Source organism: Frieseomelitta varia, unplaced genomic scaffold (genome assembly GCF_011392965.1).
Source record: "Frieseomelitta varia isolate USP_RPSP 00005682 unplaced genomic scaffold, Fvar_1.2 scaffold_558, whole genome shotgun sequence".
Taxonomy (NCBI): Eukaryota; Metazoa; Arthropoda; class Insecta; order Hymenoptera; family Apidae; genus Frieseomelitta; species Frieseomelitta varia.
This window is the reverse complement of record NW_025110321.1, coordinates 127,584-145,004: the sequence shown is the minus strand read 5'-3', so window position 1 is coordinate 145,004 and position 17,421 is coordinate 127,584. Positions and strand designations below refer to the sequence as shown.

General features: G+C 33.2%; 3 protein-coding genes across 7 annotated transcripts in view; 1 reads left to right on the top strand and 2 right to left on the bottom strand.

The window, feature by feature from the left end:
- Nucleotides 1-114: 114 nt before the first annotated feature.
- On the bottom strand, nucleotides 115-966 carry LOC122533885 (H/ACA ribonucleoprotein complex subunit 2-like protein). The gene is made up of 3 exons (XM_043664016.1): nucleotides 728-966; nucleotides 525-597; nucleotides 115-411 (listed from the first exon to the last, which is right to left on the bottom strand). The coding sequence occupies exons 1-3, from the start codon at nucleotides 888-890 to the stop codon at nucleotides 180-182; spliced, it is 468 nt and encodes a 155-aa protein (XP_043519951.1). The 5' UTR covers nucleotides 891-966; the 3' UTR covers nucleotides 115-179.
- Nucleotides 967-1,018: 52 nt separating this feature from the next.
- On the top strand, nucleotides 1,019-2,799 carry LOC122533883 (RING finger protein 37). The gene is made up of 2 exons (XM_043664014.1): nucleotides 1,019-1,719; nucleotides 1,835-2,799. Exons 1-2 carry the CDS (start codon nucleotides 1,097-1,099, stop codon nucleotides 2,697-2,699), a joined length of 1,488 nt encoding a protein of 495 aa, XP_043519949.1. The 5' UTR covers nucleotides 1,019-1,096; the 3' UTR covers nucleotides 2,700-2,799.
- A 608-nt stretch (nucleotides 2,800-3,407) lies between these two features.
- Nucleotides 3,408-17,421, bottom strand: part of LOC122533882 (vacuolar protein sorting-associated protein 13B) — a 28,582-nt gene continuing 14,568 nt past the window's right edge. For 2 of the 5 annotated variants that reach the window (XM_043664009.1, XM_043664008.1), the window contains exons 2-32: nucleotides 17,012-17,303; nucleotides 16,725-16,902; nucleotides 16,576-16,654; nucleotides 16,313-16,488; nucleotides 16,123-16,226; nucleotides 15,793-16,042; nucleotides 15,523-15,710; nucleotides 15,253-15,462; nucleotides 15,033-15,171; nucleotides 14,845-14,962; nucleotides 14,632-14,774; nucleotides 14,391-14,563; nucleotides 14,127-14,303; nucleotides 13,767-14,055; nucleotides 13,528-13,690; nucleotides 13,077-13,461; nucleotides 12,810-12,945; nucleotides 12,566-12,733; nucleotides 12,288-12,511; nucleotides 11,975-12,194; nucleotides 11,691-11,895; nucleotides 11,443-11,620; nucleotides 9,261-11,381; nucleotides 9,085-9,180; nucleotides 5,429-8,999; nucleotides 4,953-5,357; nucleotides 4,655-4,831; nucleotides 4,402-4,572; nucleotides 4,149-4,342; nucleotides 3,728-4,066; nucleotides 3,408-3,646 (exon numbers count right to left, since the gene is read on the bottom strand). In XM_043664009.1, the coding sequence (XP_043519944.1) occupies nucleotides 3,416-3,646; nucleotides 3,728-4,066; nucleotides 4,149-4,342; nucleotides 4,402-4,572; nucleotides 4,655-4,831; nucleotides 4,953-5,357; nucleotides 5,429-8,999; nucleotides 9,085-9,180; nucleotides 9,261-11,381; nucleotides 11,443-11,620; nucleotides 11,691-11,895; nucleotides 11,975-12,194; nucleotides 12,288-12,511; nucleotides 12,566-12,733; nucleotides 12,810-12,945; nucleotides 13,077-13,461; nucleotides 13,528-13,690; nucleotides 13,767-14,055; nucleotides 14,127-14,303; nucleotides 14,391-14,563; nucleotides 14,632-14,774; nucleotides 14,845-14,962; nucleotides 15,033-15,171; nucleotides 15,253-15,462; nucleotides 15,523-15,710; nucleotides 15,793-16,042; nucleotides 16,123-16,226; nucleotides 16,313-16,488; nucleotides 16,576-16,654; nucleotides 16,725-16,902; nucleotides 17,012-17,098 (11,295 nt within the window). In that variant the 5' untranslated portion in view covers nucleotides 17,099-17,303 and the 3' untranslated portion in view covers nucleotides 3,408-3,415. The remainder of the gene's footprint in view (nucleotides 3,647-3,727; nucleotides 4,067-4,148; nucleotides 4,343-4,401; nucleotides 4,573-4,654; nucleotides 4,832-4,952; nucleotides 5,358-5,428; nucleotides 9,000-9,084; nucleotides 9,181-9,260; nucleotides 11,382-11,442; nucleotides 11,621-11,690; nucleotides 11,896-11,974; nucleotides 12,195-12,287; nucleotides 12,512-12,565; nucleotides 12,734-12,809; nucleotides 12,946-13,076; nucleotides 13,462-13,527; nucleotides 13,691-13,766; nucleotides 14,056-14,126; nucleotides 14,304-14,390; nucleotides 14,564-14,631; nucleotides 14,775-14,844; nucleotides 14,963-15,032; nucleotides 15,172-15,252; nucleotides 15,463-15,522; nucleotides 15,711-15,792; nucleotides 16,043-16,122; nucleotides 16,227-16,312; nucleotides 16,489-16,575; nucleotides 16,655-16,724; nucleotides 16,903-17,011; nucleotides 17,304-17,421) is intronic. The other 3 variants (XM_043664010.1, XM_043664011.1, XM_043664013.1) reach the window with 3 other exon arrangements.

The following is a 17,421-nucleotide window of genomic DNA, read 5'->3' as shown; positions in this document are numbered from 1 at the left end:
TAGAAAAATTTCTATTTTTCTTTCTTTTCTATAATTACTAATTCTATAATTTTATAATTACTTGCATTGAAAAATGTTGTATAGCATCTGATACATATAAATATTTTTCTCTTCTTAAAGAATAGATTAATTTATTCTATTTACAAAATGGTAAAAAATACAAATGATTCAATGCACATCTATAATGGCGTTGATAATGTTATCATTGTATTCCTAATTTCCTCATAAAGTTCTTTGTATTCTTCATGCTCTTTAATAAGTACCATAAGACTGCCTCTTTTTACACCCATAGCAGCACCGATATCTTGTTTTGAAGGTGTGAAGCAATATGGAATATTCTTGTCTTCACATACAATTGGTAAATGGCACATGATTTCTATTGGAAATACGTCTCCAGCAAAGACAATCAATCTGGCAAAAATATACAAATATACTTTTACACAAATAGCTTTTCGATTATTGATTATTTTGATTATTGAACTACAAATATCTAATTGCAGTCATAGATAAAAAATTCATTTTACCCTTTTTCTCCTTTGCGAAGGTGCTTCTGAACATCCTTCAAACCATTTCGAAGGTAAGATTTATATTTTGCAGCTGAAACGTGGTTATATTACAAATTATAAATAATCATGTTTAAGAAATTATACATATTCAATTCATTCATAATTGTATATATACAATTATATACAATTGTATATATACAATTATACATATACAAAAATACCTTTTTTGATGCATTTATAAATTTTTTTGGTTAATTTTTTTGGAGCCATAGGTTTGGCTATAGAACTCGTAAATTTTAATTTTTCTTCATATTTAGTTTCTGTACTATCACCAGTCTCGACTTCTTTGACACTGCTGTCAATTTCTTGCTTTATTACTTCCATTTTTTCACGTTGATTCTTTGAAAGAAGTTCACTTTGTTTTGTCCACGTGCTTTTACTTTACACTCAGAAATTCGACGCGTTTCGACGCTTACTAACCTGACTGTGTAACAGCAGTTGAGGTTAGGTTATTTTCGATTTCATTCGATATTAGTAGAATTAAAAATTCCTACGAAGCATGCTGTTTCATACGTTTTTAGAGCAAGAAAATGCTTTTCAACTTCTGTGATCCTCGTTTAAAGCCAGAAATTCAATGTAGTGCTGTCAACACAGAAGGATATGAAATTACTAATTTAATAAGTGATTCTGACAAAGGATTTTTGGCATATGCTTGTATCAAGCCTCCCATAAATATTGATATTACTTTCCTATGCAACGTGTGCATCAACCATATTCTAATTTGGCCACAAGTTGGTTCTCAAAAATCATCAGGTTTTCAATTGTATGCCAAAACTAGCAACGATGCCAATGTACCTTATAATTTATTAGGCAGTGGATTTTTAAACTCTACAGACGCCGGTTTATTATTTTGTCCATCAAGTATTAATCATGAAACAATTTCTACTCCAAGTAATTTTTTAAAACGTTTTATAAAGTCCTCTCTGCAGTACTTAACAACACACACAAATAGTTTAAGAATTTGTATATGTAAAACGGAGAATTCAGTACCTGCATTAGGTAAGATTACAGTATGGGGAACTGTATCACCACGCTGTAGAAAAGATACTGTAGCTGCTATTTCTACTTTGTGGTTTAAACAACAATCTTGCTCAATTGAATCTGTGAAAAAATGTGAAAGCACCAGTTCATCTGCTAATACTAAGGATACTAAGTAAATGAAATTATAAAATTAATTATTATAATAGTATTAGAATACAATTATTTCTTAGTATAAGTACTAATATATAGTATATTATTTATTAACTCTGTATATGTATTTATTTTAGAGAAACATTGGAATCAAATCTGCAAGTTCCAGAATGTTTTTTAGATGCTATTACTTATGAAATCATGACTCAACCAATTCTCTTGCCAAGTGGAAAAATAATTGATCAAAGTACGTTACTGAAACATGAAGAAACTGAAGCAATGTGGGGAAGAAGATTGACTGATCCTTTTACCGGTTTGCCATTTAGTGAAGATCGTAAACCTGTTATAGCAAATGCTTTAAAAATAAGGATAGATAAATTTTTGCTTGAAAATAGCAATGACGAGGAAATTAAAAAGTTACCAAGAGTGTTAGGCCGTACATTGTCTGCTAACGGTGATGTATTTAATAAAAAGGTAGCAGAAGTTCCTAATTATTTGTTAAAAAGAAATATAATTGAAACTTCAAACAATATTAAACCAAAGTTTCATTGTTCTATAGTAAGTTCTGTAAAAGCAGAAAAGAAACTTTGTCATAAATTGCCAGTCGTTGTAATGTCTCAAAAACGAACTGCTGCATTAATTAAACCAGCAAAGAAAAAAATAACTGCCAATTGTTATACTTCCACCATACATCTTTCTAAAAATTCAGATGGAGAGCAAAAAAATAATTGTACTGATATAGTGAATTTAACTGTTGATAATGAAATAGATTTTGACACTAATATAGCAGTACCTAATTTAAAACGTTTTAATAACATTCCAAGACAGAATGAGTCAAACTTGAAATTAACTAGTTGTTCCTGTTGCCCTAATGGCATTTTTTATCAGCTCCCATGTAAGCATATTTTATGTAGAAAAGTCTTAATATCAGTGAAAAATAATGAATGTACATCTTGTGGTATGCCTTATAAGAATAACGAAGTAGAACGAATTTATGAATAAATAATTGACTTATTTCTTCATATTATTTGTGTTGGATTATTAATTACGAACGATCAACGTGACATATTGTAAATAAAATATGATTTCTTTAATAAATATATAAAATTTTTTACATTTTATTATATCCTGTGAACTTCTAGTTATATATATATCAAATAATGATGAGCAATGTATGATAACATAGCATCTTTAGATGGATCTGTTTAAGTTATGAAAAATTTATCAAATTATTATATTTATATTATATTATAAATTTTATTTATATTATTCGTAACGAATATGTGAAGAACTTGCACAGAATATGTATATGTGAGAATGAGTCCATTGTACTTAAATTTGCATACATACTTCTATGATTTTTCTACGATATGTACATTATATACGTTATTTAATAAATAAAGATTGTAGAGAATTTTTCATAGTACAAATTTTCATATAAAATTAAAAAAAACATTTCCTTTGTAAGAACGTCTTCTTGTGCATATTTTTCTCTGTGCAACACATTACAGCACATTTTTACGAAATAAAGTTCATAAATTTAAATCCATTACCCGGAATAAGATTAAAAATGTTATTATAAATATGTACATATAGTATAATTCGGTCTTGTCTCGCATTTTCTTGAATAATTTTTGAATATAATACTACTTTATCACTTTTCATTTTTTATAAATCTAATTCTGAAGGAAAAAAATAATTCTAGTTCTATTTATTCATTATAACACCGTAAATCCGCTACCTTGACTTTGCCGTTTAGCGATGTTAAACAACGATAATAAATAGTTGCGTGAATCTGGTGAAACGTAAAATGTAAGCGTACGGTCAGAGTTGGGAGTAGTGTTCTCAAATATATCGGACTGTATATCGCTGTTTGTAGAAACACTAGCTAAACCAGTACTGCTAGTTCGTACATATTCAGCTACTCGTGCTCGCATTTCTCGATCCATCTACAAAAGAAATTTTCAATATAAATATTGTATTGCACTCAAATATTATGTAACAGAAAAATGATAAAATACACATCGTACTTCGTACGGTGCTGGAGATATAGATCTATTAGTTTGTGTTGTTTCAGGGCAGCAATACAAACATATTGTTGATTCCAAATGGTGATCGGCGTTTGTTAAATCTTTCAATAAATATATCCGTTCTACATTATCTTCAGCTGCATTAACTAGCAACAATGCATGTCGTGTCAGAACTAATGTTATAGCACGACTACTGCCTTGCTGGATCACGTAATCTGCATTAGTAACATGCAAAATATTCCCATGATTGTTTTCAAGTAAAGGTAACAACCACCAAGCATATCTAATCGTTGCATTATTATTTCCGGTAGTGTATTGAACCACTGGTCGTTGTCGAGGCTGTAAAGATTAGTTTGTTACCAACTAATTTCTCTAATTCAGTACTTCAAAATTTGAAATAAACTCTGTGATAATTATCTACCGAAGGCAAAGAATTCCAGCCAGCTCCTTGAAGTAACCCCTGTCCTGTTAACGCAACTAGTTCAGCAGCTCCACTTAGAGGTTTAGTCACTACTCCAACAAGTCCAAGTCCAACACCAGTCACAAGACTTTTCGTTGTTATTTCTCCTGACCAAACTTGTTGTAAAGGATGATGAGCCAAACCCGCAACTGCGGCTGAAAAATAAAAAGACTGTAGGAACAAGAAACAATGAATTAAAAATATGTATATGTACCAAGAAGACTCATTCCAAGCCCTGTTAAGCCTTGGTATAGTCCTTGTGCCATTCCTTGAGGGCGCATTCTCCTGGATTCTTCTTGCCGTTGAAGATGTTCCTCGTCGAGTGTCAGACGATCTAAATTTCGAGCTACGCTCGATGCGAGTTTTGTTACAGAATTTAACGTACCTATGTAATATTATAAAATTATAAGTAGATCAATTTGATAGTTAATTGATAGTTAATTGCGGATGCTTGCATATGTTAATACCTGCTGTAACATGTCTCATTAAACTGGCAGAGCCATGTGTTATTCCAACGATGAAACCCCACGGTCCTTGTAACAAGCCTTGAAACGGGAGAGAAATAAAATCTCGAAGTCCTGAACCAAGAGCTTGTGCTAAGCTGCCAGGAGAACCTAATATTTCTAATGATCCTACTACCCAACCTAAGGTGCGAATGTTTTAATGTAATATTAAATTATATTTAAATAATTGAGAAGAATAGTGTAATATTAAAGAATACTATACTTCTAATATTAAAGAATTTGAATAGTATAATCTTTATACCTGCTCCAAATATAGCACCAGACAAGTAATGCATTGTAAGAGCATTGCCCAGTCTATAAGGTGTAGTTAAAATACTCTTCTTCTCAAAAGTACCAAAATATAAAGGAGAGTGATCTAAAGCCACATATAAACGTACAGAAGTATGAACACTTAATAAGATAGAGACAGGGTCTATCTTTAAATTTTGTAATCTTAATGGGGCGCTTAATATTCTCGCGTCAATCACTATATAATCAGGAATGTACACTCCGATAGTTGAAACTAACGTTCTTGTCTTTTTCACATCGTCTGGTATCAAAAATCGAGGTGGTACCATTGAAGTTGCGTAATTTAGTAATTGAGTTATGTATGTATCTTCAATATAGGCACTAATTGGTGCAATTTTTATATGTAAGTCTTTTGATGCTGAAAAATGTTACGAAGAAATTAATATTTATAGAGAAACTTTTTAAATACATTTAAAGATAATTAAATACCTCTTAATTGTCCTTGATTTTCTAATACATAATCAATCGCAATTAACGAATTTTCTCTTATTTGTTCTATTTTATTTATTAAACAACTGCTCGTATAAAATGCTGTTTCTTTCATTGTAAGTGGACTTTGGCTGATCAGTACTACTGGAAAATCGAAACCTCCTTGATCAAATAGTTGGTTGTCTAATTGTAGATCTCCTATGAAAGCACGTAAATTTACAATTCTGGATCTAGCATTAATGGCGATTATAACATCAGTCATAGATAAGCTGGCCACTTCGATTCTTTGAGCATTTTCATTCATATCATGCATGATGATGATGGTGACTCCCTGAAGGCAAATGGTCGCAGATCCTTCTTTGGAATTATTCTCCTCAGTATCCTTTGTATCGTCATTTGCATTGATCTTTACACTCTCCATATCTGTTATTATCTGTTTTAAATTTAGCTGCGAAGCAGTTTTAGTTTCTGTAATTAGTGTTTCGTCTTGAGCCGAAAAGAAGGTTGTTATCGACGTCGAGCTTTCAGAACTTTGTACATTTATAATTGGCTGATCATCCGGATCAGAAGTAAATTTATCACGCATCGTTACCAAATCCTTTGTCTCGTTTTCTTTTTGCAGAAGTCGAGTTCGGATGTCCCTTGCGGATACTTCTACTTGAGATATTGGAACAATACTGATGTAGGTGGTGTAACAACGATTCTGCATGATTAACTTTACATCGCCATAAGATGGTAGACGCACATACTGATCCACTGGTGTGCTTGATATGGCGGATAAATTTATACCTCTCGACCATCGCAATTCCTTACTTCTGATGGTCTGTGATTCGTTGTGACTGCTTGTCACAGCAGAGAACAGCAGTATATTTGATGTGTTAGCAAGCGGTGCATCAGGTAGCCTGTTACTCACGGATGGAATGGAATAATGACTCGTTGCGTTACTTTCTATTTCGCAAATCCATGTAAAATGCGAGGCATCTGGTATTATTGCCTCTGCCGTTTCGTTAGCTTGACCTAATAAAACTTTGAAAGCGCAGGTGTTCTCAATCAACAACTGAGGGTGATAATCCACATGAATCATTATGTACATGGTACCCCTGTCTTCCTGCATCGTGATGACTACTGGCATACTGCTAGAACCATTGGGAACAGCAACGCATTTACGACTCATACCCTGGTCAACTCGAATCGGACACGACCATTTGTGTCCTATGCTTAAAGATACATAGAGCACAAGGGGCTCTATGATATCTTCCATATACAATGTGTACCATTGTGTAATCGGAATACCTTGTTTTTGGTCTTCGGATGGCGAAATATTGAGGCTGTAGGGAGTAAGGTCATTAGGCAGTTCAAGTCTAGTTGCATCCTCGTGTACTGCCAATGTTGCTACGCACAACTCCTGAGATGTTAAGTTACTAATAACGTGGCTACTCATCACGCGCACAAGACGCATATCCTCGTGCATACTTGAATTGATGCTCATGATTGAAACGCTTGAACCACAGTCGACGCACGACTTGATGTTTCCTTCAACAGGAATAAGACCACCGATTCGAGGCATGTAGAAGCTTTGACTCCAATCAGGTCGAGCTAGCTGCAACGCTTGGGACGTGTAAAACGTATCACCGACACCGACGCACAAGTGAAACGTACCTTCCAGTTTTGGCGGTGTTACGATTCCATAGTGAGGAATCTGACAGAGTTCAATGTCCTCTGACACGAGAGACAAGTGACAGCCCATGGAGTTTAATATAAAGCACCAGGGCTGTAATTCTAGCAGCAAAGTACTGGAAACTAATCCAGCATCTTGATATTTCACTTGCACGTGTGTCTGCGGCTGTTCAGCGGATATCCACTCTTCAACCTCGTCTCCTTGGAACGGCCATTCTGTTTCATCTTTCTGAGTCTCAAGATCTTGCAGGATGCTATCAATATCTTCGACTTCGGGCCTTCTAAAGAATTTTCTCTGATCAACAGAACTGTATGACAATGGCACGTACGGATTAGACGTGGAAACCCCGGTTTCAAGTTGAAACGTCAGCTGATGGAAATGTTCGAACGTTCCAGGACAATAAAGTTGCTGTCTTTCACCCCGACCATTCACCATTGTGCTCAGAGATATTTTCAACGAAGGTGTATCCATTTGTACTCTGGCTGGTACTGGTAAATGAGAGCGAATCATGTAAAGTGGACTGAGCACAGCCAGAACTTTTACTTTGTCCTGAATTGTTTGCGTTATTATTCGTACCCAGATGCTTAAAAATTGTCCACGTTCTTGTAATGGAACTTTAACGAGCCACGGCTGGCCCCATTTCGCATTGGGCTGAAGAGGAATGTCCCCCGTCCAAGATAAATTTGGAACATTGGTAAATCGCAGACGTATGGCCATTTTTTTGCTTCCGTCAAGTATAACCGAGGGCGGTCGAGTTTTGCCAGAAACAGGATATATATCTTTCAGCACGGTCACCTTTGATCCGATATCAGCTTCGTATTTAACTAACTTCATTTCGAAATTGTCGATCAATTGATTTGAAATTACAAGCTGGCCGGAGAATGTTACAAGCTTCTGCGTAGCTGAGAGTGACGTAACGCTTACGAATGCTGACGTTTTTGTGACAGAATTACTGAACTCGACGGCTTGAATCCCATCAGTGCCGACGGAAAATGGTTTGCTCCACAACCAAATATTTTCTTCTATCGCTATCCGTAACATTTTGTTGCCGATATTTCTCCAGGAATAAAAGATACACTGCCTACTTTCTAATAATATATTGTCTCCTGTACCACTTTGACCAAAAAGTATAGGCACATTGCTATCGTTAGCCATCACGTAGCGTGCGAATAAAATCGTGGTTTTATTTTCTTCTTCCAAGGACGAATACCACAAGTGTATTGAAACTGCAAGCGTATGAGCTATCGTTGGGCTCAACTTTAACGCAAATGGACTGCACGTGAAAGATATGTCCGTTTTGTCAGATAACGACAATTGAAGTCTCGCCTCTAGAGGATCTAATATTTCCTGCATCGTTAAATGACCGTAATCTAGTATGTGCACTCCAAATGTTCCGCTAATATCAATCAACATTGAACCGTTAATCCATCTATTAAGTACAAGTATGGCTCCTTTATGTTCTAAGGTCATGAAACATTGAGTTTCGGGTACAGTACCTTTTAGAGCGTAATTCTTCAAGGGAGGCTGTAAATTGTTGTATGTAAGAGTACTAAGATGATTGTACATTGATAAGTGTATAGTGCCAATATTGAGCGCGGCTTGTATGTTAGGTATAATCGAAGAATTGAAATAAGAATCGATGCGTAAACAGGCGGCAAGAACACGGGCCGAGATTATGGTTTTAGAGAATGGTCGATTATTGTTTAATAATAGAACTACGCGCCATATGCAAGCTACTGCCCTTGCTGGAGCCTTCTCAGGAAGCTCCAAACGATAGGAATCTGTTTCTGACAGATAAAAGTCGGCGTATCGCTGATAGGACATGTGAGAGTCGCTCCAATATTCGAGAGCGCACAGTACTTTGTCAACGTATCCACTGTCAGAATCCAGTGTCTAAAAATGTAAAAGGATTGTTATAAAATTAAACCAAATCTTAAAATATTATCTATTATTATTTTGTTTTTTCTTTTTTACTTACTTCAAATGGTACTGGGGATACGTGTATTTTAGTTAATGTTCTTGGTTGAGGATATCTCCAAGCCATTGATTGTTGGGGACAAGTGAAGAAAATAACCTGATGAATTAAATAATAAGTTAAAACATTAAATTATTTCTTAAAGTTTCTATTGGAGAAGTAGATGATATGAAATTTACTTGATACGGAAAAGGTAGTTCGTCTGCATTTCCATTTACAAACTGGAATGCACCTGCTTTGAGATCGTCCTTATAATGTTGCTCAGTTGACAGAATAATTTGCTTTTCGTTAGTTTTGCACTTTGAAGATGATCTTGTCAATTCATTTAATAGTAGTTGGACATCTTCCATAACATTTTTCATAATCTTCATCTGTTCTGGTCCGAAATCCAAATAAAGACTATCACTATCTGCCTGTACTTGTATTTGAGGAATAGATTCGACATTCAACCAAGTCTCCCAAAGCAAGCATATAGTAATATTACAGCACCACGGATTCAAAAGCACTTTTATATTGCCATTAAGAATCGCCGATATGATAAAAGAATCTACAGACGTATTAGAATATATTCTGTCAGGTCTAAGAAGAGATGAAATATTCCCGGATAAAGAAGCTAAACTGGCTATTATTTCGGCTCCGGAATCGGTCTTGAGGGATACTACGATTTGTTTTGTACATACATTCATGTCAGGCCAATTTATCTTTTTCGATTTCATTACTGAAGATTTTTTCATGTTATCGTCTTGTTCTGGCATTATTTCATATTGTTTTATAAAGCATGATAATATCTTACTTTTTATAATATATATCTGATTCAGTCTTGACAAAGAGAAATAAATTTTTGTAGGTCTACCGACATCTATAAGGAACTGTGGATTCTTTCCTATAGTTTTTTCATATTTCATTGTTATGAAGGATGGAGGAATGCCTGTATCCGGATGTAAGTCTCCGTTTTTTGTTTCAATCATAAAAACTTTGAAATCCTTTTCTCTTGGTATTGAAATTAATTCCTTGTTATCTTTATCCCCAAGTGCCATTGTTATATCGAAACAAGATACTTGTACTTTTTGCAATGGATGCTGTTGCGAAAAATAAATATTTGGCTGATTGACCATCGTGTAAAGAAGGGGTTGTTTCTGACTTTCACCCTCATCCTCTTCAACTTCATTTATATCAACTTCATACTCTGTAACTGCTGGATGAATGTCATAAAGTACGAACGTTATTTTTCCACAGTTCACCAGAAATTCGAATGGTAAAAGTATTGAAGTATCCGCAGAGATAGGCTTGCCAATAATTGTTGAATTTATGCTAGACGTTTCAAAATCTATACCGCTATCCTTAGTGACATCAACATCTATGTCATCAGAAGATTGTTTTGTCCATGTAATTTGTTTAATACTTCCCACAGTTGAAAGAGGCTTCTGTGATATGCTGATATATGTATTTGTATTTTTGTCTCGTTCGAAATTTCCGAGGAACAAGTTCTTTAGTTCGTTATTTAATATTGAAATCAACTGAATTTGGTCTAAATTTATTGTTACTTCGATATCTGTGATACAATTTACTTCAATTGCACTTCCACACACCGTGACATCTGGTTTAAATAGAACAGGCGGAGCAATGATCAAGCACAAATCGAATTTTGACAAAAGCGGAAGTGTGGAGAATTGTCGCTCTAAACTACTTCCATGTCCAAGTTTATTCCATTCTAATGCTGGATTTTCGTTCATAGTGTATAAATATGATTGAGACATTTTCTTATTTATAGTCATTTGATAATTCTTCCAGGTAGTTGTGTGGGCACATATATTCTTTATATTAATCTGATATTGCCGATCTTCCACAGCAGAACCAGGTATACTTAAAATATTTGCTTGAGCCGCGAGTTGATATATATCTAATCTCAAAGGAGTTCTACAAATTGGATTTTCTGCATGAGGTGTGATACGAACTCCATCTAATTGAATCATTAATAGATCATGCTGTGGTTTCAATTTCGTTATATTTGAAACTGGTAGCATTAATCTAAGTCCCTTAAAGTCCAGATATATTAATGGTAACATTTCATTATCAAGACTAGTAATGTTATTTAAGCATGTGGTTATACTTTGTTCGGAAATTTCGATTGTATCTTTCTCAATAGGTTGATAGAGACCCATAAAAGGTTTTGCCAATTGCATATATTTACTAACTATAGTAAGAGGTAAGATTATATCCACCATTTGTATTTTTATAACTATCTCAGATATGTAACTACTAGCAGACAATGTTGTTTCTGTTATTATGTCTTTCTGAAACTTCAAAGAAGAATATGGAATATTACCAACTATTATTTAATTGTTTTTAAATATTAACTACCTTTTGACTTTTGTGTCGTTTGTAGGTCCCCCATCGTGTGTGAACGTTTCCTGATTTTGCTCTAGTAAGAGTGAAACTTAAAAAGCCAGAATCATCACCTTTCTCTAAATTGTCCTCTCTTCCACAAAGAACCGCACCCACGTACTCACCGATATCCCAGGTAGGTGAATTCGGTGCTCTGTTAAAATAAATTTTTAGTGTCTATTACATTAAAATTGCATAAATTACCTTTTCATGTGATAATATACCTTGTATAATGAAATACAGTGGCCGTTGTAACTTTATTTTTTAGCTTGAAATAAACAGGTTGTAAATCTAAAGAGGTAATGATATCTTCCAGTTCAAGTACCAATTTTAATGAAGATAAAGTCTCTTTCTCTGTCACGTACAATTTAATCGCAATTTTCGTTATGGTCCACTGAATCCATGCTGTCAAAACTAGTTCTTCTGAATCTATAAAATACATCATATCGCACACAAAAATATAAAATTTATTTAATTATAAAAAAAAATAAGTTTAATTATAATATACCTGGTGTACTATCATCTTTTGATGTTGAAAGGGTCGAATTTGTAGTTGTATCTTCGGGATATAATAATTGTGTTGGTGTAGATGGAGTCTGAGGTATGATAGGAAGAACTACTTGTGCCTCGGTACTTATTTGAGTACTAGCTACAATACTTTTATTATTATTGACAGTAACTCGCAGTACGTTCAAAATATTTGAGATTATTTTACTCGTGAAAACTACCTATAGTAAATACGAAATTTATATGGTTATATAACTATGTATCGATATTTTTATGTCTTTCGAATATTAAATAAAGTAATTTTATTGCAATACCTGTTCTTCGGATATCGAAACAATAATGGGAGAATTATCAATATGAACACAAACACCTAAAGCAGCTAACGCACTTCCTCCAGACGGGGATGTTACGGCTTTAGTTGTAAGAGCAACTGTAGCATTTACCGATACCCTTTTAATAAAGTTTTTCTGGGTGTGCTCTTGTAACATATAACAATGGAAGTCAACAAGGCTCAGTGTCCACGGGAAACTTTGCAATTCTGAAATAAATCACTGTGAGAATTATGTTTTCTGGTATATTTTTTACTACTTACTATTCGTCCACACTGATCTCGGTAATTTAACAGGTAATTCCTGAAGATACGGTGCGAGTAATTCGAAACTTATATTGGATGAATGAATAAGAAGAGAAGGTAATTTTATTATCAGTATTTGTAATTTATTATCGTTTTTTAATGCTCTGTCCTTGGCTTCCTCTATACCTACATTGATTAATAAAAATCAGTATTACAAAGAATTACTAATATATAAGAGTATGAAAGTTGCATGCGTTCCTACCATATGCACCAATACCACTCATTGTAATTGATGGTATGTAAATAACAATATGTCCAACACATCCACTTAATACCAGCCCACACCACCATGGATACAGTTCTGCTAATCTGGCCAATATTCCCAAATTCTGTAAGTTCTATCACCGATTAATTTTTTATAACTGATAAAAAAATTATGCAAATAATTAATTTAGAAAATGTTAATATTATTGACCGTTACTTGAAACCTCGTCATTATCGTTTACCTAAATAATTTTAAGCAATGTACCTGTTTCTCACTTTCGGATTTAGAATCATGTTTTTTTTGAATCTCATCATTTTGTAAAGTTTTCGATTTTTCCGTAGCTATGACGGATTTTCGTTTTTCCTTGTCCGAGGAGCTGTGTACACTTTCGTGTAAACTGGGGAATGTCTTTTTCTTCGTACCAGTGTCTGAAGACGCCCCTTCAAATTGTTGGACTTCGGGTCGAGTTGTACAATACAACGTACCCAAATTATAATACGTAACACGATATTCCAACCACTTAAAAAGTAACGGATCAAGCGAAGCCCTGATATCTGCCATTTGAAGTGAAATCAGAGGTGGATGCGTTTGTCTTTCAATATTTTGTGGAAATTGTATTACAATCGTTATTAGTGATTTGTTTTCATCACTAAAACAGAAAAGATATGATAAATACTGGATTTATTTAGAGCTAAAATATTTAAAGAATACCAACCCGTAAATATTACTTTCTGGCCCTGAAAATATAAAGGCTTGCTGTGACTCATTAAGAGCAAACACTTTTACCGAACTTATATTCAATTCATTTGATATCGTAACCAGAGATGATAACTTTTTGCAATTTATATTTTCCAGTAACAATTCCAGATATACAGGATCTAGGAAATGTTTACAATATAAAATACAATATGTTTAAATATTTCCGATTAATCGATACGATAGTGTAATACGTACTTGTTTCTTGACAAGCGTCGCTAAATAAAGAGGAACAGACAAGAGGGTTGGTTGTATCATTAGAATCAAAAATTGATGTCAAGATAGATACAGCAGCCATTAACTTCGCTTTTGTTCCGGTAACTGTAACACTGTCAATATGTGCCGCGTATGTTTCATGTATTACATCGACATTTCTCCAATATTGCGGGTACAATAATTTTTTGATGTTACATTCAACAGAGTAAGGCATTATTATTGATGTGTGACAATCTTTCGTCAAATAAAGTTGACTTCTTGCTCCATTTACCTAGTTAAGTATATATTAGGAAAAGAAAAAGAAAAATAATCACGTATATGTTGGATTAACTTCTTTGTTACCTGCAATGTAATAATCTTATGACACTGATCAAACATTTCAGTTGGAAGATCGGTTTGTTTGGATGCACAAGCTGCAAGTCTAAACGGGTATAAAGGTTGAAGCATAGTTGCTATTGCTTCGTCACATTCAATGCTCATAAAAGGATCGTCTGTAAGAGCAGGTGTTAAAGGCGTCGTCTAGCAAGATAATATGAAAAGAATAAATAATAGTAACATAATGTTATTTATTATATGTCTACGTATATTAGGGCACTTACTACTTACTCGACTTTCAATTATCTTTCGTTGTCGTGGAAGTCCGGTAATAGAATGATCCGCCAATTGCAATTGAAGCGATGCTTTAACTATTATTAATTTTGTCTCAACCATGGATACATTTTCTCTTAGTGCTTCGTATTCTTCCAATGTAACTGGAGGAAGTTCATCCACAAGTGGATCTGAAATTTATAAATGATGCACAATTGTTTGAATAAAAATTATTTGGAAAATTATTATTCAAGCATACCTGGTTTCGTAACGAGATATGGATTGTAATCATAGTTTGCGGCAGCTTGTTTTATTGTTTCGATACGGTGAAAAACACCAGAACATAATCTAATAGTTAAATCACCTATAATATATCTCATTATTCTACGTTCGCGGAAATTACTGAAAAAAAGTTTACGAAATTATCTCTTTGTGTTAAATTTTTTCTAAGAATTATTTAGTGCCTGATTACCTATACTCAAAATTAGATCCAAACTCTGCCAGTTTTTCAGGTGTTATATCGTCTGGCAATTCGACGCAATGAACGTAATCCATGGAGAACGCGGGACATCGTTCTATTAGTCTCTCCTCTAAATACATTTTATATAAATATTTAATACTAAATTCAAAATTACGAATATAAATTTAAAGGTTCATTACCTGAAGCTGTGCATAAATAGTAATATATCCCTTGCCTATACTCCCGTTTTTTGCCTTTATTTTCCACTGATTCATCATCAAATAATGAATCTTTTAAGTACCGAGTATTAATCTTGCCAGCTACTAAATACAAAGGTGGCTAAACAAAATAGGTCATTATATGTACATTATGTGATTCTCTTGTCTCTATCTCTAAATTAGTATTAGTGTAAAATATTACTTGTGCTCCATCGACTACTTCAAGATGACCACAGCTACAACTTCCTCTTGGATATACGCGTATGTAGCCCATTCCGATTTGAAAACTGGTCATTGCAATTCCTTGGAGCAATGTATCAACTACTACACCATTTAATCGCAATGTTAAAAACGATTTATATCGAAGCTTACGAGATTTATAAAACAATTGTTCCTTAACATTTTCGACTGTCTATGTAAAAAAAAGAACACAATTATTAATTTCCTCTTTCAATTTATTTCAAATAAATACCTTAAAAGTTAAAGTTGCATCTTGTACGTATATGCCTAAATGAATGGTATGTCCAGAATAAGCCATTTGCTGCTCTGTAGACCAGTCATTGTCCCATTCAATAGGTAACAGAGATGACATCATGTTCCAAGCCCATCCACCCCATCCTGTACTGTCTGTAGCTGTTCCAATCACATGATCTGTATCATCTACAATATTACAAGATAATATATTATAAAACAAAATGACACGATATAATTTTATTTTGCATGAAATAAAATGAAGTAGAACCTTGTATACTATCTTCTCTTTCTTCTGCAGAAATTAATGATTTTTCTTTGATAATTGGAAATTGTTTTGTTTGCAAAGCCATTATTAAGGCAGCTAATCTAAGTAACATTGGTACTTGTTGTTCCGTTATACTGAATTCCATTTTTTGACAATGAAGGTCTAATCGTGTAATAGAAGCTTTCCTTGCAGTATTACTGTGATAGTTTATAATTAAACGTATTATAACTGAACATCGATATAGAACAGGATCCTACATGACAAAATAGCATATTTTCGTACTTTAAACACAAACCAATTTACAACCAATTATAAAAAATATTACATTAATACCTGATATATTTCTATTTTTCCAGATGCATCCATTTTATCTAAACATAGTGTTAGATCTTGAATAGTAATAACTTTTCTAAGCATAACTTCATATGCATTGACATCTAAAAAAGTATATATATAGATATATAATTTTATACATACAATCTTAAAAGATATTGTTAGAAGGATCATAATATGAGATACATACCAGTAAATGCTGGTTCCCATTTGTTATCAACAGTTTGCATGCTTAAAAATCTGACATTGACACTAAGAACTATATCTTCTTCCACATACTTTAGGATTAAATTATTACAATTAATTGTTATGTTATTTACAACTTTTGTTACTATGCTTTTTATGTACCCAGGAGGAGCTTCTTCCCTATAAATATAAATTAAATAGTAATAAGTAGAAATTTACTTAAACTTTGCTTAATATGTATTTTAGTAACAGCAATCAGTTGCTTACTGTGATATCTCTTGCCTTCTTTGTAAGGAGGTAGGATTGGTCTCCACTTTATTATCATCTTTTAATTTTAAAATACATTCTAAAATAAAGGTTAAAATTGTACTTTTATATGTTTTAATTAAATGCGAATCACATTGTCTAATATTTACCTATTGTATTAATGGTAATTACAATTGGCTCCGAAGTAATTTTTACCCAAGGAACATGAATAAGTAATTCATGTATATGACCACTAACGAAAACAAAGGGAAGATTCAGTTGTTCTTCCAAAACTTCTAGCCTTAGATCAAGATTTTGAAATGATGCATCACCACCCCATAAGGAAACCTAAAATATGAAATCAGATATAATACATGTATATGACAAAAAGAAATATAGATTTATTATTACATAATAATATATACACAGATATGTATATACATATATACATACATACCTGAGATTGTTCTGGTTTAAAATTTTTCACATATTTTTCAACATAACTGAGGATTACTGGTGTTATATATGATTCCAATTTGAACATTGTGAATTACAATTCAATACATTCCACATACTCTTGTAAGTTTGATAAAATCATATGAATGTAAAATCCTTGAATAATTTACTTTTCATTCCAGCAATTCATTGAATACGCATACCAAGTATATCGGTAAAAGAAGTAACAGTCATAATAATAAGAAAAAATTAATATTCAACCACTTATAGTGTTTAAGAATGCAAAAGTTTATCTGAAAAGTGACAAAGTAAAACTTATAGATCAAAAGTAAAATGTGGATAATTATTAACTTTAACCTGTGCATTTAATATGTGTAAAAGAGATATAAATAGGATATAAATAGCGAAGAA